The following is a 26,097-nucleotide window of genomic DNA, read 5'->3' on the forward strand; positions in this document are numbered from 1 at the left end:
TGAAGTCAGGGGTTCTGCAGTAATATGGCAAGTCACTGTGAGAACTAAAAGAATTAGAAGTAAAGGCTCAATTAAAGAAAATATATAAAAGGTTTAATAAAACAAAAACAGCAGTCTTTATGAGGAAAAACTTTGGTAAGCCACAATAAAACACCTTTGGTGGCAATTCATTTACTGCCTTACCCTTCTGAGTCCTCAGCTTTTGTTTTGTGTACATTTTTTATTTCCCCTAACTCCCTACGACTCGTAGGACCTCAGAGACATAAAAACATTCCTTAAAACCAAATAATAGTACTTTTTTTAACCTAAACGTTAGAATTTACCAAATAAAAGCCAGTCTCTGAACAAGGACAGCAAACTGAACAGGATAAAAATGATGCAGAAAGGTTATACTCATATTATATTTTATGAATATGATTTTAAGAGAGAAGAAGAGAAACCTGAGTAGCTCCTGCTCAGTTTGTAATATCATGAAAAGTAAAAACAAAGAAGTAAACCCATGTCAGAAGGCAAATTCTACACTTTTCTAACATCCAATATACGACAACAGCAAAACAAAACTTCTCCAGTTCTGCTTTAGCTTTTAGATTTGACGTGCCACCGCAGCACCCCCACCCCTGTTGTTTGTTTGTTTTTTTTAGAGGCCCCTGCCTTTAATACTTTAATATTGAGTCACACAAATTGATCCGATTGCTGAAGCTTTGAGAACATAAACTTTATTCATTTCATATAAAAAAGGAGCTTTTTTTTTATTTAGAAATTCAAACAGGAGTTTTCACAGGGAGAGCAGGCCTGCATCAGACAATCAGGGACAAAGTGAGCATCTTTAAATCCTCCACCGTCAGCTCGGCTCGTACAGAAATCCACCAGCAGAGGACACGCTGTCTCCTGGAAACTCCTCTTCCTCCTCTACCTTCATCCCTGACTCCTCCTCCCACTCTCCTTTTCTTTTCTCCCCTTTTCTCCTCCTTCTCGCCTTTTTTTCTCATCCTGACCCCTCGTGTCCCTAAATCTCTCCTCCTCCTCTGATTGGTTCCAGACGTGCCACTGAGCTCTTCTTGCCGACTCAACATTCCACAGCTGGAGACTGCACACACACTCACACACACTCACACACCTCTCCTCCTCCCTTCCCCCTCAATCCTAGTTTTTCTTTCTTTTTTTTTTTCTTCCTCAAAGTGAAACACCAAAAGCCTCAGACTGAAATGGCTCCAAAAGCATTCCTGCAAGCAGGGGGAGAGAAATGCGCTCAGAGGCGAGAGCTGACGGAGAAAAGTTGAATGTTTGAGGAGGTAAAACGAAATCCTACGATGCAAAATAGACGGAACAGATGGCAGGTTTTTCCTAAGAAAGTCTGGATTTGGCTTCAAATTTTTTGTGGTCTGTGTTATGCACAGAAGGAATGGCTTTCTCAAGAAGTTCAAGTGTTGGCAATTATTGCATAAAAGAAGAGATGCTTCCAAACATCTTTATGAGTCAAATCACATTACAAAACATGCATCTTTAAGAGGATAATAAAGAGAGCTGGTGTAACATACAGAGAAAAGAACTGTGGGGTTTCAAAGTGACGGGTTAGACAGATATCAAATTACAAATCCCTATTTTTTTTCACGGAGCATGCAAAGAAAATGACGAAGCTGAAAAACTGCTGAATCAGATCCAGATGGTGGCACAAAAGAGCCAAGACAAACAAAAGTTAAAACTTGAAATATAACTAAAGGAAAGTGGAGGAATGAGTTGGAATCAGATCAAAATAGGAATAAAAAAGTGCTATATCAGGTCCTGGTGGCTCAAAATCTGATCCTGCAACGAAAACCTTCTCAGTCCTCCTGCGCTAAAAAAAAAAAGACAATGGAGTCTATTTAAAGACCAGCTTCCAATATAAAGTTATGTGCATAATTATAGTGTATGCCCTCAGACAGTTTGAGGTCCTTTTCACTTTCAACACATTCACATCCCCCCCTCTGCTCGCCTGACAGACTTCTGCTGACGTGTCGGATCAGAAAAAAAGGAGAGAGGCAGGCTCATACAAAAAAAACAAAAAAACACACACTCACTCACTCACATGCTTTGTAACTAACAGTCCTCTACAGCTGCTCAGATAATGACAAAAAAAAAAGAAACAAATCACAACGAGAGAGAGAAAAGTTCAAGTTTGGGTTAATACTGACACGGCGACGACGACAGAAAACGAATCGGAAGAAGAAGAATGTGGTCTGTGAGAAGACTGTGTGGCTGTCTGCGGGCTTTTACAGGCGTTCGATCAAACAAAGAATAAAGGTGGCGCCTCACTGGGCCTTCATGAGGGAGGCTCCAGAACGATTTGCGACTTCTGTGGTGTTCTAGACTTCCCCGCTCAGGCCTGTCGCTCGAGCAAAGAAATCTGCGCCACAACTTTCCTCTCAAAGTTGTCGAAGACGTTTCCAACTCATCTCAACAGCACTAGAGCTGTAAGTTGAAGAGAAAACATCTGAGGTCTAAAAGGCCCACTGATGATAAATAATAATTATTAAAAACTGGTCCCAAGCTGCCCGTCTTCATTTCAAAAGTGTACTCCTGCAGATTAAACCAATGTTGGCACAGAACGAGCCACGGTGGACAACGAGATAATGTCCACGGCCAAGAGGACAGTTCTGCAAGCCGCACACACAAAAAACAGGCTGTGATTTTCAAAAACAGGCAGCTGAAAATGCAACTTGGTCACAAACACTCAGAGTTCAGCGAGACCGCAGCCGAAAATTCACGAGTTTTCCCCGAATGTTGAGTCTCCCAGCAGACAGCCCAGTGAGGTCCCACCTTAAAGGGACAGTCCGGTCATCTTCGAAGTGATGTTCTGTCTAATAGTTAGTAACTCATCAGTCATAGAGCACGGAGTTTAGAGAAAGAGGCAAAAGTCTTCATCCAAGCTAGGCTAATTAGCCAAATAAGAACCAGTTTTTAGTTGTTTATAAAACAACTCGTCCCCAAAAACAACATGATCCAAAGTGAAAGGTTTGTTGTAGTGTTCTTTCACAGCAGTATGTGGTTTTTGAGAAAGTGTTGTTTGGTCAACTATCTGCCTCACCCGACAAAGACTTTTGCCTCTTTTTCTTTAATCCGAGCTCTATGACTGATGAGGAACTAATTATTGTTAACTATTTGACAGAACGTCACTTCGGAGATGACAGAACGATCCCGTTTAAGACTAGAAAATGAACTTTGGCACTTTATTTCATAAAACTGAGCTGACTTTCTCTTTTTTTTTTTCTTTTGTCAGCTTCAAGAGAACTGTTCACAGTGGGCAAATTATGGCTTTTGTGGAAAAAGCAGATGGAAGATTCTGATTTTAAAGTTGGAGACTCAATTTTAAAAACTTTAAACACCTGCTGCGCTCTACACAGCCTTTCAGCACTTTAAAAATATAGATTTTTTTTTTGTTTTGTTTAAAAAGAGACAAAAAGTGTCAGAATTTGAGTCAGCTCAATGAAATCAGCCTCTCCTGTGCAAGGTCGGGTCCAGTTTCGGGCGAGCTGGGCTACTCCGGCTGCTCGTTCAGCTCCATGTCGGACACCAGGATGTTCTTCTCCGCCTGCTCGGAGTGGGCCGAGTTGGTGCGGCTGTACCGAGCCCCCTCGTAGGAGCCCCGCGTCCCCGCCGCTCGCCGGCGGTACAGGTAGATCACAGTCGCAATCAGCAGGACCAGCACCAGGCCCGTCACCATGACAACGATCAGGGTGGGCAGGTGGTCGACATTACCTGGAAAAGGTTGAAGGTCGTCTTTAATAAAAAAAACAGGAACAAGCGAATTTGAAGGCCTCGTGTTCCCTGATGCTCGTTCATATCTTTGTTCACAAGATATCACACACAGGTAAAAACATTATCGCCCGCCTGCGCCCTTCCGCAACAAACTTACTTGTTCCAGACGGTGCTTCAACATCTGCAGAAAACATGAAACAGTTAGGAGAAATGTGCTGCTCTTGTGTTTCAGTACAGTGAAAGCTCCTGTTGCATTTCTTACTGCGGGGCCGTTTGCAGATCACGCCGTGTGTTCGGTTCCTGCAGGAGCCGGGCTTCCACAGGCCGCTGTTGCTCTGGATCCAGAAGCAGGAGTTGACGGAGAGCACGGAGGAAGCCACGTTATGCGACTCCCAGTTGGTGAACATCATCTCCGTGTCTTCGTTCCACACCAGACCTCTGCCTGTGGCGGGAACACGAGCACATTTAGAGGCTCATCGTGTTCTGCCTCAGCTGTGCGGCTTTTTTGTTTGGGATTTTATCTCCCCAATTACTGGCGCAAAGCATATTGCATGGCATTTCACACAAACCACTCTTACTGATAAGAGTGTATTTTAAATGAATTTCATTTTACAGGAAAAGTCACCTTCCTTTATCACATTTTCATTCAACACGAGAAAAGCTGTTGATCCTGTTTCCTAATTTAATTAAAATAATGACCTCATTAATGATTAAACTATTTCCAGGGTTATAATTGATCAGATAAAATGTATTAAATAAGGAAAATTATCTGTGAGTAATTTGTCTCAAAATAGGCTAAAACTAGAAATTAATGCCTTTTCTGCAAAAAAAACCTGCAGAACGAACACTGAGTGCTGAATAATTTGGCTGAAATCAGCTGAAGAAGCTAAAACTGAGAAGTGAAAAGTTAAAGCTGCTGAAATTAGAATAATACGTAACTAAAGTTAGGAACACAAATGCCAAAACTAAAATTAGCTTTACCATCTGCTTTAGGACAACAGATAAGACTAAATATCAGCAAAACTCTTAACTGTGTTAGCTAAAAGATAAAAGAAGCAAAATAGTAGCTAAAGGAGCAAAATGGTAGATAATAGTAGCAGAAAAGTAGAAGAAGAAAAAATAGAGCAAATATGCTGAAGCAGATTTCAAAGAGAGCAAGGTTAATGTTAATATAAGAGATCTCAGTAAATATTTTAAATGAAGTTAAATATTCTGAAAAGTATAAAGTTTACCAAATCTATAAGCAATGGCACACTATTCCTCATCAAGCTGAAGGGTTCAAACAGCAGAAAGTATGCAGAAGTAGTTTGAATGTGCAGAAAAACCTTTAAACGGGAAAACAACGGTGCAAATTGTGACTCAGCATTCATACTATTGGTGAGACAGTCTGAGGCAGAGACACCGGACCTTTCACGCTGATGCCCAGCCAAGCTCCAAACGCCGTTTCTGAATAACTCTGGATGTGTTCCCATATAAAACCGTTCTCCGACTCATCCAGGATGGACAGAAGTTCTGCTCCCACTGAAAACAAAACAAAAAGGAAAGAACGGAAAGAGATGGGGAGATTGATCGTTTAGGGAGAGCGGGCAGTTGTGCCGCGCGGTCGATGACAGGCTTCTAAATTTAGACAGATATTGATGTGTCGTGTCGATTGTTTGTGGTGGAGAAGGAGGTCAGAGGTGCTGCGGGTTCACTGATTTCAGAGTCAGCGTCGCCAGCAGCTCCCGTACTTTTTTTGCAGGTGGTGCGTGCATCCTGCTGCAGCCTGAGAAGCTGCAGGTTGAAGGCGTAGCAGTGGTTTTTGAAGGGCACCCAGGCCCACTCGCCCACAGAGTGGGGGCACTGTCCGGGGTAGATCCACTGATGATTCACAGGCTCATCTGTCGGGAGGAGAGAGAAAAAAAAACATGACTGAATGCATCCCCGTCTGAACACTCACCACACCATCATGCATATGTACACACACCATTAATCTGACATATTGCAGCCTCCAGTTTAGCGTCACAGGGAGTCATAGTCCACTGCCCTGCAGTGGTCATGTGACCACATCCTGCCATGTGATTGGGCTCCCCATCCTTCCAGTTGGAGTATTTCAAGTCTTCATCACCTAACCAGGTGAAGCTCCGCCCCTAAACAGAACAGAAAAACAATTAGCATTTATTTCACCTGTTTGTCTAAGACCAAAAGAAAAGTAATCTTTATATTACAAATAAAAAGCAATGTGTCAACATCATCCAAAAGTTTTCTTTACACTTTGCCTCCAAACACCCAAACTTTTTGGTAGTTCTCTGGGGTTTTTTGAAGGTCTTTTATAGCTTTCCTTTGTACTTTGGCTGCTTTTCTTATTTTAGTTTTATTTTAAGTCTGATTCTTGTACCTGACCATGACAGCATATTCCACAGTGTGAGCTCCAAAATGAGGAAAGGAGACAAGTGGAGAAGAAAAGACTAAACTGTATCTGAAAGTCATGTCTTTAGGGAACAAAGTCCTGAGAATGCCTCATCCTTCAGATATCAGCTAACAGCTCTTTAGGGATCATCTCGTTGGTGCAAAAACACTGTTTTAAATTAGTCAAACTGTGTTATCTATGGTATAAATTTTTAGATTCCGTTATAGACAGACTACTGGTAACACAGTGACTTAAGATCGGATTCAAAATTCAGGAGATTTTTTGAGTTTAAGAAGGTTTTTTGTCCTGAATGCTTTAAAGATCAGAGTTTAGAGGCATCAAGGATAACAATCCCTTTTGGATTTCTCTGGAAAAAGCCACTTCCTTAACTGAAAATGACTAAAAAAGCAGCCAAAGTCAAAAAATAAACTGTGAAATCCTTTTAGAAAGCCTGGAGATTTATTGCTCAAGACCATTTTAATGATTACATTTGGCTTCTTGGAAGCAAAATATAAAAAAACGAGGGACTCAAGACTTTTGCACAGCTGTTCGCAGGCTCACTCCGTAGTTGTAGAGAGCGATCCAGGCTGGCTGGCGCAGGCTGTTGATAAGCAGTGAGAGATAAGCCTGCTGGAAGGGGTCCATCACTGTGGCCAGGGTCCCGTTCAAAGATTCACAGAGGTACAGAGCACCGGTCCAGTCCAGGCGCTTCTTCACAACCCGATACGTCAACCCACCCAGCTCCACGGGCTTCAACAGGGAGGCAGGGATGACGGCCGGAGCAGGAGGCAGACTCTGATCTGAAGCCAGACAAAATATTTTACTTCTCTGTTTTGGGACTGATCTGCAGTGTGGTTCTTACTGAGTGCCATGCCTTGTTGCCTTTGACAGATGAAGCCGTTACTCTCCATCTCACAGGCCCGGGAGGCCCACATGCCTGTTTTCTTCTCCGGGTTTCCGTGAATCATCACCACACAGTTTCCCTGAGGCGGCAGTGAGATCATCAGCACGGCAAGAAACTACTGATAGGAGGACAGCAGAGATGGTGACTGGTGGTTTGAGAGTACCGGTGTTTTGTTGTGATGTGGTCCGCTGTTATCGAGCGGCTCTCCGGGAGCCCAGTTGGTGTAGCTGAGCAGCTCAGATTTGGCCCACAGGAAGTGGCCCTTAGAGTCCGAGGTCAGACCCACCCAGAGGTCGACACTGACGTTCTTTAACAAGGTGGTGAGGAAAGCTGTGAAGGAGACAATCAGTCACGCCCACACGTTCTTTGTGCTCCAGCTTGTGATTTTATGCTGTAACTACCTTGGACCAGATGACTGGAGACCACTGCCAACGTGGCTCTCTGAGATTCACATTTCAGCTTGGCTGCAGACCAAGTGACCCGAGGTGACTGATCGAACACCCTAAAACACTGCAGACACAGCAGAGAGGTTATCAAAATAAAGGCCTGGCATTCCTTTCATGGTTGAGCCTCAGATCATCTTATGTTGAAGTTAAACCTTAAAAATAAAGTTACGATGTGACACTCAGAGTGTGTTGTGAATGATTCTCGGCTACTACCACATCAAATTTTAGCTTAGTGTCTGTAAAACTGACTGAGTTATAGCCGTTTATTTCCTGAGATATGTTGGCAACAAACACATGAGCAGCGGGGCGTTGTTCAGTTGCATCGTGTGATATGTGCTCGTGTTAAAGATCGTGATTCCTAGACAGTCTGTTTGAAACGTGGTGTTGCACCTTATGCTGATAAGAAGACCATTTGTCTGGACAGCCTGATGGAGGATGAGGAGCTGATGGAGTCAGAGGAAGGGTTCCTGTAACATTGACTCTCTTACAGATGTAGGGCAAGTCAGAGTGACACTTCTGATCCGCCCAGTCACCTGTGCACATGTAAAAAAAAAACATCTGCGGTAAATCTATTCAGTTTCTTTTAGTCTAACAGGGATTGCTTCCAGCTGATCTTACCTTTGCTGGCAGACACGTGGACGCATTTGCGATCGCGGCTGACCGGGTGCGGCCTGCCGAGCGCCCATGAGATGTAATTGAGCACAGAGTGGTCCGACCAGCGGAAACGCCCGTCGTTTTCAAAGGTGTGAAGCCCGAGCCACCAGCTGTCACCCTCCACCTTCACCATCTGAGGAGGAGATGGAAAAGTCCGGTTAAATTGATCCGGCATCTTTTAATGAAGCAAAGTTACGGCAAAGAATTACTGTAAACCTGCTGGAGGAGACATTTATTACTGTAAAAAAGGTCATTTTTATGAGTCTAAATGCTGAGTCAGCATTCACAGTATTGTTTGCTTGTTTATAGTTTCTTCTATGCGTTTATTTACAATCAAAAACAGAGCAAGTATGCTGAAGCAGATTTTAAAGAGAATGTTTCTGCATGATTAAAACATCACAAAATCTGCAGAAATAGTTTGTCTTCTTATGCTACTTCGAGCTTTTAGCTAAGATTTGGATCATTTTAGATTGTATTCATGGTTTTGCTACATGTCTTTTGGCAACTGTTTTGCTAAATTTAGTGTTTTGCTCATTTTAGTTTTATCAATTTACTGTTAGATTCCTCAACAGATTTCAGTGAAATCAATCAGCGCTCAGCATTCACAGAAAATTACATTTCTCTAGTTTTAGTTTGGAGAATTATTCAAGTTTGTAAACTCAGCACACCAGCTTATGACTGTTAGGCATTTGACTGAATGGTTTGATGTAATACTCTCTTATCCACAGTAAAAAACCTGATGAAAAGGTGTGCCGTACCTTGCGTAACGTGTTCGACAGGAACGCCTGTTCATCCGCTGAGTGGACTGAGGCGAGAGAGGAACCAAACCAGGAGCAGATCCTCTGGGCCTGATCCCAGGTGGTGCGGTGGTCAAAAAATTTATACTCAGCCTCCTGGAAGGCGAACCATTCCGGTGAACTGGTGTCTGAGAAATAAGAAAAAAAAGGGTGAGGTTGCACGCACATATATATATGTGTGATATAAAATCAGACTAAAAGAAAGCAAATAATGGGACAAACCTTCAGTTATGTCTGGTACAGTTTCAGCACCTGAAAACGAGAAAAGAGTTAAAACAATAACATACAAGAAAAATAGCAAGCACATGCTTTGCACCATTTTCTCTTTTTTTTTAAAGAGCAGCTTTACTTAAAGAGCATGGCCTTTATTTCACTTTCTAACTTAAACATTTTTGTGAACTCTATCTAAAAGATTTACTTGCAAATGAGCAGAACTGTATCTCTTTATAAGTTTAAAGGAAAAGTCCAGTAATGTTTTACCTCTGGGAATCTTGCAGATCCAGTCTAACTCGGAGTCACAGTGCATGGCCAGCCAGGTCATGGTGCCCAGGTCTGCAGCAGCACACTGCCGGATGTTGTAGTAGTAACGACCGAAGTTCTCATATGTTAGCTGAAGAACAAGCAGAGAGCAAAACTCTTACATTTCGATAAGGTCTTGTCAGCTTCTGTTGAAAAGAACGGAGGTTTGTGTTCTGTTCGCGCTCACAGGCAGTCCGTCGCTCCACTTCCAGCTGCCGTTGTCCATGGGGTTCCTGCGGTTCAGTCCGATCCAGAACCAGTGCTGCTCGTGTTCCTCCGACTCCCTGTGGGGCATCAAGGTCACCATCAGAAAAATCTTTCCTGCATGTTTCTCTGTTTTTGCTCTAGATGGTCTTTCACAAATGCAGCAGGACTCTCCACTTCCCCAATGGTTCATTGTCTCTGGTATGTCTCTTGTCTTCTGGTTCCCTTCCCATGCCTCGCCTTTTTGTTGTGTTTATATTTAGGATTTTTTCTTTTATTTGAATAAATTAGTTAGTTTTTTGAAATGAGTCTGCACCCTGGGTTCATCACGCTCTCCACGGACCTTGACAGAAATTGAGATTCTTTGCATTTGTTTTCATGCACTTTTTGTTATTTTACTAATCAATCAGTTTTTAACACTTAAACTTAACCATGTGATTTAGATGTCTAAACCCAACCAAACAGCTAGTGAAATCAAAATAAACTGTGTGAAAATAAAATTAAGTAGAAAAAGTAGATCAAGACCAATAATGACAGTTATTCTTTTGTCTGCTAAAACTAGAAAACCCATATTTCTTGGCATTTTCCTGCATCTAATAATGTTCTCTTCTATTCATGTGCACAAAAACCAGAAAGTAACTAGAGAAATATAATTTCTCCAGCATGAATACTGAGTGCTGAACGAAGCTGAAACTGAATTATTTAAGTTACAACAACCTGAACAGAAGCTAAATGGAGCAAAAAGGTAGCTAAAAGGAAAACACACTAATTAAAAGTAGCAAAACGCTGCTGAGTCAGCTGTCGCACAATTAATAAATGGTGTTTGGTGACAGTTTTATAAAGTGCCATAAAACTGCTTTGCACCGTGTGTGCTGGTTCTGAGTCCAGACCCACCCAAAGGTCTCATGGAGGACCTGCATAATAAACTGCTCCTCCTCAGGGGTGCTGATGCTCAGCAGGTTGGCTCCATGTTTCCGGCAGAACAGGTGAGCCTGCAGCCAGCTCTGTTTCTGCTCCAGCTGGGAGGAGTGAAACACCTGAACACAGGTGACAGAAACATATTTCAGTGCAGTTCCAAATTCCAACACTGTTTCACTTCGTGCTAAAGCATTACTGTCAGAAAGCCAAACCGCTTCCATGATATCAGCTGTTAAAACGGCTGGGTGGGCGGGGCGAACCTTGTAACAGTAGCGCAGGTTGTTGTTGCTCTTCCAGCTGCTGGGACAGGAGCCGCTGAGGCTCGGGGTGGGCTGAGGGGCAGGCGGGTCGGGGCTCAGGGACGTGTCCTGGTTCTGGCGGCAGATGAATTTCGCCTTCGCCGACGAACACTCCTTCACCTCCCACAGACCTGTTATGACGCCTGTTGCCATGGCAACGCAGCCGCCGCGGACTTTCACTAAAATAGATGCGGAGTGAAACGTAGGTGAGTCTTGAGACAAATAAAAACACCGTGTGTGATTAAAAAAAAAAAATAGCCCTGAAAGATGTGATTTCACGTAACCAAAAAGACAATTTAAAGTGTTTGATTTTGTCCTCAAAATATAAGAAGCAGAACCAGCGATTCTGTTACATAAAGATCATAGTTTCACAAAACCTTCCAACCCTTACATAAGGTCATGAGGTGTGAAACGTGAACCAGATACAAGTCGCTGAAATGAGCTTCCTGTGTTTGGTATCTGAGCTCAGCCTCAGCCAGGAGAGGAGCTCCATCCTCCAGGAGGAGGTTGAAGTAAAGCTGCTGCTCCTCTGCCTTGAGGGGAGTCAGCTGAAGTGGTTTGGGATTAGGATGCCGCCTGGACGCCACCCTCGTTTACTGGGAGACCCGGGAGGCGTGTCTGGGTTTCACTCCTGGACCTGCTGCCTCCATGACCCGACCAGGGATAAGTGTCAAAAAAGGATGAAGGGAATTAACTTAAACCTTCCTGAAACCAGAGTCCACGCTTGTACGGGGAGAACATCCAAACTCTCCACAGAAGAGTCACAGCCACATTTTGAAACAGCAACCTTCTGGCTGCGAGGAGACGGCTCTAATCGCCGCTCCACGCTGCTCAGACCAGCAACCAGGATACTTATGCCCCTTTTACACGGGCCCTAAAGGTCCTGGCTCCACTCTACTCGGCTTGCTTTGCGCGCGTTTACACCTGTATTTTTTCGAGGCCGGCCCTGCTTCTTTGGTCCCTGCTTCGGAGTCGGGCCAGCTGGGCCCTATTCGTGGGTGGCACAAACTTAGCTCCTGTTCACTCATTGGTCGTGGGTGTGACAAGATGGAAGCATAAAGAGCGAACGGTAGGAATATAAACAGCAGCGTTAGCTTACCTTGCAACGTTTATGCCGTCTGTCCCCCAGCTGAAGGCGCTGTAAAGCCTGAAATCTCTGGCGGATAACAGCTGTCCTACTCGGCGCAACAATGGCGGCATCCAGAGCATTTCTTCCACTGCGCCTCTCTTCCTGAAGTCTCAGGAGAATCCCCATAAGTTTAAAAAACAGCAACAACACAGAGCCAACGTTGTCCATAAAGCTTTCGTTGTTTACACAACTTGCGCCAAGTTTCGGTAGCGCACCCCCCCGCGCCGCGGCCCCGCAACACGAGGAGGCGTTCCTCTGCTACCGACCAAACTGACCGGTGTGAACGCGATGCATTCTTTATCGAGCCGAGCCGAGTAGAGCGGAGTAGAGCCGGACTTCTGAATTAGGGCCCGTGTAAAAGGGGCATTAGATGTCAGAGTTTTCTCTAAGGCTGTAATCAGTCACAGCTAACACAACATTGCTCATACGTTGTCAACGCTGGTAGAAAATCTGACTCCAAGCAGGTTTCTCTGGGACAATGTGGCCTAGACCCACCAAAACACTGATAATCATGACGCTTCAGTGTTGTTTTCTGCCTCCACCATAAGAAACAGTTCATTATCACATTCAGTCCAACATGACGGTGCATAACGTACCTGGCTGGTCTCGATTCCAGTTGGTGTAGGACACTTCGTCTCCACTGAGCCAGCGGAAGGTGCTGTGACTGTCCAGGTTCTGGAGCCCGATCCAAAAGGACTCCCCAGAGTGACCAAACACCAGGCTGTTAGCGAAGGCCTGCTCGAACCTTCACAGAGAAAAAGAACAGACAGCAACCATAATTTAAACTGTTTTAATCGCTGCCAGGAGGTTCTCCTGTGAGCCAACAGTTTGCGTGTGGTGTTTTGTACCTATTAGTGATAGTAACAAGGGTGGCTTCATACGCCTCACAGGATTTTCTGGCCTCATCGAAGGAGAGCAGATCTTCTCCCACCCAGTAACAAGCTGGACTGTGCCACTTCCAGCCCTGAGAGGAGGAGGAGGAGATGGAGTTCTTCAAATTAATAACCAGTTAAAGTGAGAAAAACTCAGTGTGATTATAAAAAAAAAAAAAGGCGTGGATGTGCATCACAGCTTTCATGGAGACATCAACCAATGCTATTTTTAAAAATGATTCATAGTTGAGGAATAGTTTGTTTTAGTCGCGCCAACACATCTAATGCAAAACTAAAAGAAGGTATGGGCAAAATCTGACATAATTCACTGATGACCTCAAATTTAAAGATTTTCTATCAACGCAAAAACAAAAGCAGTTTATTCTTAGGTGAAATGAGCACCAGTTATGTCTGAGGTGAGCAAGTCAAGGCATTCAGAGGTAATTCCCCTGACCTGAATGCCTTCTGCCAGCTCATGCACTGAAGATGTGGACGTGTGCAGACACCTAACACCGCCAAAAGGCAAAACAAGCGGAGATTTTGCATGAAAATAACGGTGGAAGAGAGGTCAAACACAACCTCGACGTGGATAAACTCAACCTCAGACATTTTTTGCATGTCCACATCAGGCGAAAACCTCAACCTCAAAGATTACTGCTGCTGGAGGAGATGAAACTTACTTCTCCCAAACACCCTTTTATATTTTTTTCCTCTATTTATTTCACTTTATTTTATAAACTGCACTGATGTTCAACAAAAAGTCCAAACTCCATCAAGAACGAGCACCTAAATACATTTTTAAAGACGTTAAACTGGCTTATCTGGGGCCTTAAACAACAAAGCAGACCTTTTCCCTCATGGAATACATGCTTATAGGTAAAAATAAGAATATTATAACTTAAATATTCCAAACTTTGTTGCTCTTACATGTTTTTATTGATGTTGGGTAAAGTGAGGACCTGTAGTGCTGACTGATTAAATGAATGCACACCGAGTCCAGATTTTAAATTGCTCTAACTCTTGTTTATCTTCAGTCAATTAAAAGTTGATAACCTAACCCCTAACCCTGATAAATAAAGCGCTGGAAGCAAAATAAAAATATTCCCATTCACTGCCTGTGATGCCTTGTTCTCCTGGAAGAGACTCAAAAACTAAATAAACGTTCATTTTAAATTAATGCTCAGCAAAAGATGGTCATGAAAAATACACAATTGCTGAAAATAAATCCACAGGGCGATTTATTTTACTCTCATATTTTTAAACCCCACATGAACAATGAAGATTTTCAGTGACTTTAAGCTACGTGAAGCTTAAACGCTCAGGTGGAGAGAATTACAAGCTATAAAATCACAGACAGATGGAGCTTTCTGGGTGCAAGACGCAGCCAGGTTCATGCATTTCATCTAAACAGGCAAACCTGTCTTAATTCAAAGTATTCAATTTAGTTTTTCGTTTTTGGTTCAGAAAACTAAGAGAGCAGAGCATATTTCCTGAGGTGGATTTTGTCTGGTGTACCTGTGAAAGAGGAAAGAAATGTAGTGGAGTCATGGGAAGAGACGGGGACGGGGGGAACGAACGACGAGATTAGAAAGAAAAAGACTGGGGGTTCAGAGGATCTGCACAAACTTTAAACTAGAAAAAAGGAATGCTGAATGCTGGCTGCAGCTTGCTGGAGAGTGAATTGTTAAAGTTAAAACAAGCAGAATTAAAGCTAATATCAGCAAAACTGTAATTAAAAGCTAAAATAAGTAAAATAGTTGCTACAAGCTCGAATAACGAACCTGTAGCTTAAAGTTAAACTGTAGCTAAACAGTGTGAATGCTGAGTCAGCAAATAAAGTGATATAAGTACTTGTTTGCACTCTTGACGCTGTGGTTTCCCGTCACTCTTTGTTCCTGCTTTCTTGCAGATGGAGGGCAGAGTCAGGTTACAGGGGCTGTCGTCCCAGCGGCCGAACTGCACAGAATGACGAGATCAAAACAGAAAAAGACACCACAGATGGTTAATATATACAAACGGAGGAGACTCGCTGGGGGGGGGGGTCACTCACGGGGCCCCACATGGAGACACAGTCCTCCTGGGTGCTGCGGAAGTTATTGGGTTCATACGGGTGCCAGTAGGTGAAGAGAACGGGCGTGCGATCGGTCCACTGGAAGTTCATTTGCATGTCGATGTCGTGGAGGCCTAACCATAACTGCTCAGTGTCTGGAAAAAGGAAAACGAATTTATATAACAGTTATATAAAGAAATGACCTTGTTTGTGAATTGTAGTAAAAAGTTGAAGCACTTTCAGGAGCATTTTTTTGATTTTTGACATTAATTTAAGAGAAGCTGTTATTTAAAGGCAGCAAAAACATAACTTTAAACTGTTCTAATTATAATATTGTAATTTATTACAAGAAGATTAGCATCAACATTATATTTCTGCTCTGTTTAGCTCAGGGGTGGGCAATCCTGGTCCTGGAGGGCCACCATCCTGCAGGTTTTACTTGTTTCTCTGCTCCAACACACCTGATTTGAATCAATGGGTGATTAACAGGCTTCTGCAGAACATGAAGAGGTGATTTAACCTCTGAATCAGGTGTGTTGGAGCAGAGAAACAAGGAAAACCTGCAGGATGGTGGCCCTCGAGGACCAGGGTTGGATGATGCTTTTGATGACAGTATTTTTGTTGAAGCTTGAACAACAAAAGCTAAAAACCCCTACATGTAAGTCAGCCAAACTGTATTTTTTTCCTTTATTTTAGTTGCCAGAAAGAAACCATTGCAACACAAGCCTCCAAAAGCACAAATGTCCAGCTAAAGACAAAAAAAAAAGTGTTTAAGTGTTTAAATGTTTTCCTGAAGAAGCTGAAAGTAAGTTATTGAAACTAAAAGCCGAATGAGCTCAACAAGTTGATATATAAAAGGCTAAAATACACAAATTATGCAGAAGTAGTTAGATGGGGAAAAAATGTACAGAAAAATAAAAAACAGGAAAACAATAGTGAGAATGCTGAATCAGTCTCCACCCAATCAAAGCTGGACGAAATACTGAAAAACTGTACACAAAGAAAGAAAGAGGCGTTGTTATTATTTAAAAAAAGACCTTTCTTCAGGTTGTGAATGATGAACTCCAGCTCAGGTAGAGTGTGGATGCTGACCAGGTTGGCCTCGATCTTCTGGCACGCTTTCTGAGCTGCGTTCCAGTCGTTCTTCTCTGACATGAGCTTGTAGCATCCAGCCTGGAAGGACTGCCAGCCCACATCACACTCGTATTTGTGATCGTCTGCCCACGAATCTGCGGACACGTTAAAACCCTTAGAGTCCAGGCTTCAGCAGAGTGCCGGGTTCGGTTTATCAGGCTTTGTTACGGACCGGTGGTGAAGGGGTCCAGGGTGGCGTTGGGCCTCTTCTTACAGGCATAAGGCAGAGCGTCAGAACAATCCCGGGTTTGCCAACGACCTGTTGACTCGGATCTGGCCACGACGCAGTTCTCCTCCTCGGCGTGACTTGGCTGCTCTACAGTTGAGTAAAAAAAAAAAAAGGACAAACATTTTGGAAAATTCCGTTGTACTCTGAGAGAAAACTCTGTGGTTTCACTGTAAAGTCAACAAGCTTTTATTTCAAGTAACTCTTTATGGGAAACTAATGTTATTTTTAAAGAACACAGACGCTTTAAAGAGAGAAAGAGAAGTAGGTTTTTGGGGGGTTTTTTTCAGGCAAACCTGGCTCCCAGTTTAGATATTTGAGTGGTGAAGAGTCGGACCACTGCCAGCCTCCAGTGACGTCCAGGTCATTGAGGCCAATCCACAAAGCAGTACTGTAGGCATTCAGGACACCTAAAGAAGCAAGAAAACAATTTCCTTATGGGATTTAATAGGAAGAAAACATAAACATATATCCTGCAAAGCAGCCACACCTTCTGTTGATTAAGAAGCACCAAACAACCTGAGAAAATCCCAGAAAAAATGCATCCATGCTCTAATAAAACATGTAAACAGTAACTTATCTTTTACCTGTGCGCGATGAGGTCATAAACTACATAAACTACTGTGCTGACAACAAAATATGGAGTGAAAACCTGATGAACATATTAAGGAAATGGAGTCAAAAGAAAACCAGAGAGGCTTCAGTTCTGAGATGAGCATCTATAATTTAAGAAAAGAAGCACCAAAAAAATCCAAACAAATCACATTTTTTTCCTTCTGATGCTGGTTTGTAATTCAATAATCTAAAACTGGACTCTGATATATTTGTATTTTAAACGAATGTGTTTATATTTCCTGAATGTGACCTCAGTTATCGGAGAATTTAAAATATACATGTTTGAAACAAGTAACTTTTGCTTCGGCTAATAAACAGATACGTGGGCGCAATCTGATTTTTACCGCTGATGTACGTCTGCTCGTGCAGCTTGGAGATGCTCAGCAGGTCGGCCCCCTGCTGCTGGCAACTGATCCGAGCCTCGCTCCACGACAAGGTGGCCAGAAAGTTGAACTGGTAGCAGCTGTCTGTCACCGGGTCGGTGTCCCAGAACGTCTCACAGCTGCTGCCTGTCGGAAAGGGAAAGGAAAGTCAGCAACGTGAGCACATCTGTGACAGGACATTATGATGAGGCGATGAGCGACCTTTAACGGGACAGAATCCCCAGCGTTGGTCTCGGTCATAGTTGTGGGTGGTGGCGCACCACAAATGGCCATCCTCCCGCCCGCTGCTGGTGCAGTTATGGAACCACTGGCCCTTGTACTGGAAGGGCAGGTAGCAGGGTCGGCCATAAGAGTTCCCCTGGATGGTGTAGATCTCTGGAGAGCAAACAGATAAATGCCTGCATGAGTCGTTGCTTTCGCTCTTCGAAGGTAGACTTTTAAACTGTCTGGTCCTGAAATGACACCCTAGATGCGGACAAATTTGTTTGTATCCTTTTGTTGAAGAAAGGAAAAAGCCACAAAATGTCACTGAAATAACTTGAAACTGACAAAAATATTAAAAATCAACTAATGAAAATCAGTCATTGCTTTTAAATCGTGGTTTAACAGAATTATTTTAAAAACTAAATATATAATAAAACTGGCCTTGACAAAAAGGATGGTACCCTTAACTTAATATTTTGTTGCACAACCAAAACTCAAAAGCAGTGACACAGATTTTTGTTAGTTTACTTTCAGTACTTTAAAAACACTTTTTATCACTTTTGTCAGTTTCAAGTCAGTTCGGTGACCCTTGTGGGATTTTCTTTCTTCACTGAAAGGGTACCAATAAATGTATCTGCATCTGTTAGATGTTTTCTCAGGTGCAAACATGTGGAAAAAAGCAGAGGATGATGTTACTGTGAAAACAGGAAGTCAGATAGTGGTCGGCTGTTTGAGGATTTTGTAAAAATAAACCTCTTTTATCACGAAACAATCCACCGCTACGAAAAAACAGAAAGTTCCAAATTCTTGTGTTTCAAAGTAAAATCACATATAAAAATAAATCTCAGTAGAATACACGACAGCAGGAGTTTAAGTGTCTACATTTCACAAGTTTAGTACAGCGAGAATAAAAGTGCAACAGAGTAAGAGCAAGAGGCTGGATCTAAAGCGTTCCCAAAACAAGTTAGACCAATAAAAAGAAGGGCAGAGACGTTAAACGAGCGAGGAAGGATTTGTGGAGCCCCCACAAATCGGTGGGACGACTTCACAAAGAAAGATTAGTGGTTGAAAGTTAAAAAAAGTCAAAGCAGCCGGTTTCTTCTGCCACATGAAAGTAAAAGGAGTGAAGAGATGATGAAAAACAGCAAACAGACGGTTTCTGGTTTTAGTTCACGGAGTCTCGCTGGGGTTCGTTACGAAAACCACCACGGCTGGATTTATTCTGAAATAAAAGTTTTCTATAAAAACAAATAATCTTGAGGGGCGAGGATGACTTTGTGTGTTTAGGGATGTTTACAAACACCGGCTGTGTTTCCTTTGGCGTTCTCGCCGGCCGGCCGCCACTCGTCCTCGAACTTCCCCTGAAAGCAACATTCTTCTTCGTCCTTTTGATCGGATCCAGCTGTGGCACCGGCGGCAGCGAGCGAGCGTCCCACACAGAGGCAGGAGCGGCCCGCCGGGGTCACTGCATGGTTACACACGTCTCTGGGGAAATGTTCGACACGTCTGCAGACTTCTGCCAAACGATAGGGATCAAACCCTCAGCTCTCCGTTTGAGGCGTGCAGGCCCGCACTTGTTTCTGCATCTTAATCTACGGATTTATTTTGAGCAAACACTGCTCTCAGGATCGATCTTTAAATATTTTTAAACGTGCAAGTCTGTTTTTCCCCCAAGGTCCACGTTTAAATGTTAAGACTGAGTAAAGAAAAATGTTTGAGATGATGATTTGAGGAGTCCTAAAATCTGCAGGCAGCAGAAGCCGAGGAAGAAATCCTCCGGATCATTGTGCCCGTTTAATCCACTGCTGCTGGAACCGTTTGTGTCGGGTTTTTCCTGCCAAAAGAGAGGCTCAACCGGTTATTATTTCAAGAGGTCACCTCAAGAGGTTTATTTTTCCACCCGTACAGAGGGAGTGTTAAATTAGGGCATGAGAAAATTGACTTATTTGTTTCATAATAACTTAATTAAACTGAATGAATCTCTGTTAACGACTAATACTTTAACTCCCAGTGGGAAGAGCTGCAATAAATGTTTTAGACCAGAAAACAAAAAGGGAAACAACTAAATAAATACAGTTAACAAGTAAATTAAAGCCTTTTCTGTCAGAGTTTTAGACAAAGCTCATCTTACATTAAGAAATGAGAGTTATAATCGTTTAGTTAAGCCTTAAAAATAACATTATGCTCAACCTTGTGGGATATTACAAAATCTTCAATAATCTGTTTGTGTTTATGGTATGTATTAATGATGACTTTCAGCTACTAACAGAACAAATGTAGCTCAATATCTGCAAAAAAGGAACAAATTTTAGCCATTTCTGTGTCAGATAAGGTTGCTTAGCTGTGGCAGCCATCTTAAATTGGGTTGACTCCAAAATTAGTCATTTGTAAATCTACATTCAGTGATTACTTTCTGCCAGTTTCAGTAAAATCTGTTCACCGGTTCAGGAGACAAATGAGCACACACACAAACACACAAACATGGGAAAAGTTATCATCAGCACTTCACCTTCAGGGGTCAAGAATAATAATTTAAAAGACCTAAATTGTGAATTGCAATGAACAGATGATCCCCATTATATTTTACTTTCCCTTATTAGGATTTTCAGTGCAGGGAAAACCCGATGAGGTTGTTGTGTGTTTGACAAAAATAATATTAATTAATAACGTGAAGAATGTGTGAATTAAAAGATGTTTGAATGCCTACCTTGATACGTTTTGGAGCACAGGTCCTGATCATCACCATAAACTCTCCATTTCAGAGGGGGGGAGGATGTGTTCTGGAACGACGGGAACTGAATAATGCTGCTCAGTTTATCCAGGATGTCAGCACAGTTCCAGGTCAGCTGCACCAGGGGGGGCTCCCGGTCACACGTGTACACGGCCAGAGGTGATTCGGTGGTGGTGTAGGTGACGTTGCCCGTGCTCAAACCCAGGCACTTCGACGTGTCCAGGTTGAGCAGGCGGCTCTGACTCACCCACTTCCAGCGCTGCTTGGGCTCCTCGCAGGAGGGCGACAGGCTGGCAGAGCTGCCCCGCACCCCGAGGCACACTTTGTGATCCTCCAGGTATAAAGCAAAATCATCAGACTCCAGCGGCGCTGCGCATGAAAGAGGGAAACGACAGCAGCAGTCAATACCACAGATGAAAACAGAAGCTCGTGTTAACAGTTAGGAGGTCAGGGACCAGATCGATGTCACAGATAATGAAACTGGCTTCAGTCCGTGCAGCTTTGGACCAAATACAGTAAATAACCTTAGATTGATCATAAAAAACATTGTGTCAACATCCACACTATTCTTTTCCTGTTTTTTTTTTTTACTACTTCTGCACCTTCAGCCTTAATTTCAGCCCCTTTCTGTCTGCCTCTCACTAACTTGGCAGTCAGGGAGTGACAGACACAGGTGTGTGGTTACCACGGTGATCCTAATGAGCCACCGGCAGCAGCTTTAACATTTCTTTCAATCTCTATACTTTTTAGACCAGGGGTGTCCAACCCTGGTCCTGGAGGGCCACCATCCTGCAGGTTTTACTTGTTTCTCTGCTCCAACACCTGATTTGAATCAATGGGTGATTAACAGGCTTCTGCAGAACATGAAGAGGTGAATTAACCTCTGAATCAGGTGTGTTGGACACCCCTGGTTTAGATCATTACAAATTGATGTTGGAGTTTTTGGGCAGAAGCTGCAAAATGTCCTCAGAAATGTTCAAGTTTAAAGTTTCTAATCTTAACTGATCGTCCTGCAGGTGTCTAAAGTCAACCCCATTGCAAAAAGGTCCAGTGTAGTTTGTCTAATGATGAATTTGACTGCAAAGAAATTTATTTTTTTAGAATAAATATCTTTATTTTTGTATCTGCATGACGACTTGGATACATCTGTCTCAAAAAAGTGGTGATTTTTAACGACTGCAAAACTGTAACTGCAGCTGCTGTCGGTTTGCAGAGTTCTCATTGGTTCACGTCGATGTTGGCGCTGATGTTACAGATCCTAATTCTCGTAAGAGGCGCCTGCAGAGGAGCGTTACCCACACATCCAGAGGTCTAACAGAAATAAAAACACATTTGAGCTTCTGCTGAGGCTGAGTCACCGTCAGTGGAATCTTGGGAAGAAACCCAACATGCTTTTCCTTTAACTACATACAATTTACTTCCATTCCTTCAGATTGTTTTGTTTTTTTATTTTTTCTCTCAGCCAGGATTATGTGCAATAGTGACGCAAACAGAGAGAGATTTACAAGTCAAGAGTTTGAGGAGCGACTCTGTTCAAACAGAACTCTCTGTCTTCTGGACGGTGAGGGGAAATAAAGACCTTCAGCATTCCTTCTCAGCGGGATCGTACGAGACCAGAGGAGGTTCTGGAGCTCCACTTCACTCACGTCTTTGGTTTCCAGCTAAAACACATCAGAACCTCCCGTTCTGCTTTTACAGACAGAAAAAATACTGAAACCAACAAACGTCTTTTTGTGCCCTCTGTGCTTCAGAGGTGTCGGCTCGTTTGACGGGTCAGAACTCAGCAACAGGACGACTAAACTTTTGATCATTTTTTTAATATGACGTTGCATCAAATATTAAATTAACGCTAACTTTTTTTTAAAGAAAACTGCAAAAACGGCATTAATTAAGTTATATTACTTCTGTGTGAATGCTGATTCAGACTTCACACCATTTTCCTGTTTGAGTATTTTTATTTTTCTGACTCCTTCTGAATACTTTGTGTTATTTTAGTCTGACATACATCAAAACGTTCCGCTCATTCAGGAAATGGGTGCTGTAACTTTTGGGTTTTGTAGCGAATTTGATTTTGAAAACCTTGAGCTTTATTCACAAATATTTTCCCCTTAGGAATGCACTGACACCTTTGCTGCTTTTAGCTTTTAGTTACCCCTTTTGCTGCTTTTAGCTAGCCTCTGCTTTATTTATCTTTTAGCGAGCGCTCTGCTTCTTTCAGCTTTAACAACTCAGTTTCAGCTTCTTCAGCAAATTTCTGCTCGCCACTCAAACTGCATTTTCACAGAAAATGACTTTCCTGTAGCTTTTGAAGCACCAGGGACGTGTTGGGAGACTTCTCTCGCAACCAAACTTTACAGATAAGCATAAATAAGAATTATTTGAGTTCTCTTAATTAAGAGTCTGTGAATACAAGACGAAGTTTGGAACAACTGGTTAACCTGAAATCCATCCTGCAGGGAGTTTGAACTCATTCCGGATGTTTGATGTGAGAAAACTCCCTCCAGATTAGCTTTAATCCACTGAACTCTGTGAAAGTTAAGGTACAACAGCTCTCCTGCTGTGATCTCATCCTCCTCTTCAGTCCCGTCACCTCTTTTTTACCCTCCCCTTTCATCGCTGATGACAGTTTTCCGACAAAAGAGGGGAGATGAAACACACTTTCATGAGACGCCTGCAACTTTGTCAGGAGTGGCGTTTATTCCCAGAATCTCCACCTCCTCAGCGCCGTCACTGAGGACGTTTCTTCCCTCATCAAAAGACAAAAGCTTAAAAGCTTCAAATCCTTCAAGGTTTGCAAACTTCCCAACACTCAGCTGGAGCATTAATGGTCACTTTTTAGTAATGCAAAATAGTGAAAACTTATATTGATTATATCTGTCTGAAAGCTGAGGCAGCATTTAGTTTTTGTTTTTAAATCCGGTTTTGTTAACTCCAGCTCTCAGCTACATTTTAGTTTTTGTTCTTCTTCAAAATCCAGCAAAGTTATTCAGCATACACGGGACATTTCTGCAGACGATGCAGCTTCTCCAGTTTTAATCAATACTTCCTGGAATCTTTTATTTCTTTTTTTTTTTAAAGGAATATCTCAAATAAAAGAAAAAAAGTCTTTAGCTTGTCGTCGTGACAAAAAGGTAACCAGCTGAAGCCCCTCCCCGTCCGCCACGTTTGTTTTATGGTGGCCATAGCTCGAAGAAAAACCCAAAATCTGGTTCGATTTGACCTCATCTGAGAAGCACGATGGAGAGCAGGAAGGAGCGAGAAGGCTTTTGGCTCGAGGAGCACATCTGCAGCAGAGGCGCAGGAAACTCTAACATCTGGAAAAGTGCAGCAGAAATTAAAAATCGGAACAAGAAAAAACTGTTAATTCCTAACAAGGTGTAAGAGATAGGAGCTAGACAAATTTGTCCCTTTGGATTTATAAAACATTTGGAAATCTTCCATCATATTAATCTGAAAAAGCCTGAAATTTCCAGAAGAAGTTTCCCTCTGAAATCAGACAACGTCACAAATCTTTTCTCCGCAGGCATTCAGAGACACAACAAAACCATAAAAAACAATCTTTGATTTCTCACAGCGACACGCTCAGATTGCAGATCAGACGTTTTCAAGGTTAAACAGAGGCGGCAGGGAAGGCAGAACAATTTTCATGACAAATCCAAAGAGACGGTCTCATAAAACTAATCAGTGAATCTGTATCTTATTTTAAATTACATCCAGCTCTGCTGAAATAAGATGAAGAGACTCATCTTTGGTGATGAAGGGTTTAAAAGAGGTTTCAAAACAAAGATAAATACCATAATGTCAGATTTGTTTGTTAAGATAATGAGCCTCATAATAAAATGATAAATCTGAATCCTCCTTCAGTAAATAAAATTATCTGGTCAGATTTTTCTCAGGGTTAGACTCATGTCACCTCAGTTTTTAATCTTTTTCTGCAAAGTTTTAGTCATTTTAATTATGCATCATTTTTCAATTTAACATATTTTTTTGTCTTTTTTTATTCCCAGACTGGGATTATTAAAGTACATCAGTAAAACCTTACAAACTGGATATCCATGAGTTTGTAAACACTTTATAAAGCATTTAGAAATCAGTTATAAAACGCCGTCCACACATTGAAGCTCGAGCGTTTTACTTTTATTCCTTCAGATAAATGTAACATTTTGCCTGCTGCTCAGCTTATGTTTTAAATAAAACTAAATAACCAAAACAAACTTAGCATCTAGAGATGCTCAAAATGTTTACATGCAGATAAATTACTGACAAAATGTTTGATATTTAAAGTCTAAATCAGGGGAATAAAACCTGTTAGCTCCAGTCAGACACCTGACATCTTTCAGCTGTAAGTCCATCCAACCCGTTTGGATGTTTCTCTGCTGCCCTTTCCGAATTAAAATAATAAAAAGCTTAAAAATTCTAATCTAATTTCCCCAGCTTCGCAGTTGGCCGACTGCCACAGGAAGTCTGCACTTACTACGCTCAGTTTTGTTTTTTTAAACAAAATGAGAAGCAACAATGTGTCACAGATTAGCAGGCCGGTTCTAATACATTTTAAACAGCAGCTGGGGGGGCCAGATAAAACGCTAACAAGAGCCAGATCTGGCCTGCGGGCCACAATTTGACACACGTTGTCTAAATGATGAAGGATTCTGGTAAACAGTAAGAACGGAGAGTACAGATAAATAAATGTTGCCTCACTATTTGGCAAAACAGTTAGTATTGTCCTTTAAATGAAGCACAGTTATAGTTTATTAAGTGATTACAGCTTAATTAATAACTATTTATTAGTACTTCATATGAGTACAAGTCCATTTATCCAACTATATTTATTAAGATAAAGTGATCCAGTGAAACTAAGCGTTTTATTCAGTCCACTATTCATATTTGATGCCCTTTTTATGTGTTTTTAGGCCTGGTAGCTGTTCAGGATGGACTCAGAGTGTTAATTGCAGTCTGTATCAGGATACAAAGGTCACATCTGCCCTCAGGGAGCCAAATGAAGCGTCACTTCACAGACTGTGGCTCCAAAATCTGACCCAAAAACGATAAAGTCCGGACCTTTTAATAAAACTCGTGCATGAGAAAAAGATTGAAAACTAAGCCTGGAGCTTCTTCCCTCCTCCCCTCGTTTGTGTCCACATCTGGTTCCACTCACAGCTCGGACTTTTGGGTCGCAGCGTTCCCCCGCACACAAAAAAACGCCTTTTTTAAATATAGATATATAAAAAAATGTAGTTTCCAAACGCAACACCGCGATAAAACAAAGGCATGCGTGAGACGTTCAATGACCTCCCGATTTTTTTTCGTTCTTTTCACTTTAGCGCGATTAAAATGAAGCGAAAGTTATTTTTTTTCTCCCTTTTCTGCTCACCCGTGTGGCTCCTCTTCAGTTCCAGACTAAAGATGAATAAATATAAAGTGCATTTGGAGAATAAAAGCAGCCGGTCCGTCCATGATGCCGCTCCTGGACTCTGGTTTCGGCGTCGCTCGTTGCTTTGCATGCTCGCACGCGCGGACAAAAACAAAAAAATAAAAAAATAAAACAACTTAAAACGAGAAGAGAAGAGAAAAAGAGGGAAGAGAGAGAGAGAGAAGGGAAGGAAGGGAAAGAAGCCGGAGCAGCAACTGGCCGATGGTGTTGACTGTGAGGAGGAGGAGGAGGACCGATGAAGAGCTGCTGCCCAGTCCGGCCGCTAGAGCTCCGTCTGCATCCGCTCAGGCTGCCTGTTAGCAAAATATCTCCCGGACCACTGGACCGGCCTATAATGACACCTTCAGCTCATTATCACTGCACGCCCATCTACAACTCAAGCTTTTTGGAGTCAAGATGGCCGCCGCAGGCAACTGATCCTGAAAGAAAGGCTCCAAATGTTTTAGGTGGTAGTAGC

At 42.4% G+C, this 26,097-nt stretch overlaps 1 protein-coding gene across 1 annotated transcript; it reads right to left on the reverse strand.

Moving 5' to 3' along the window:
• Positions 1 to 694: 694 nt before the first annotated feature.
• Positions 695 to 25,920, reverse strand: mrc2 (mannose receptor, C type 2). The gene is made up of 29 exons (XM_017429490.3): positions 25,581 to 25,920; positions 20,186 to 20,578; positions 17,476 to 17,649; positions 17,236 to 17,400; positions 16,573 to 16,686; positions 16,223 to 16,366; positions 15,954 to 16,145; positions 14,917 to 15,071; positions 14,718 to 14,822; positions 12,843 to 12,958; positions 12,591 to 12,739; positions 10,827 to 11,044; positions 10,543 to 10,685; positions 9,632 to 9,728; positions 9,406 to 9,535; positions 9,148 to 9,177; positions 8,887 to 9,053; positions 8,093 to 8,261; positions 7,865 to 8,007; positions 7,430 to 7,538; positions 7,192 to 7,358; positions 6,999 to 7,107; positions 6,686 to 6,924; positions 5,702 to 5,864; positions 5,466 to 5,615; positions 5,143 to 5,256; positions 3,998 to 4,177; positions 3,893 to 3,916; positions 695 to 3,735 (listed from the first exon to the last, which is right to left on the reverse strand). Exons 1-29 carry the CDS (start codon positions 25,708 to 25,710, stop codon positions 3,515 to 3,517), a joined length of 4,410 nt encoding a protein of 1,469 aa, XP_017284979.1. The 5' UTR covers positions 25,711 to 25,920; the 3' UTR covers positions 695 to 3,514.
• Positions 25,921 to 26,097: the final 177 nt, after the last annotated feature.

This window comes from Kryptolebias marmoratus, linkage group LG12, assembly GCF_001649575.2.
Source record: "Kryptolebias marmoratus isolate JLee-2015 linkage group LG12, ASM164957v2, whole genome shotgun sequence".
Classification (NCBI taxonomy): domain Eukaryota; kingdom Metazoa; phylum Chordata; class Actinopteri; order Cyprinodontiformes; family Rivulidae; genus Kryptolebias; species Kryptolebias marmoratus.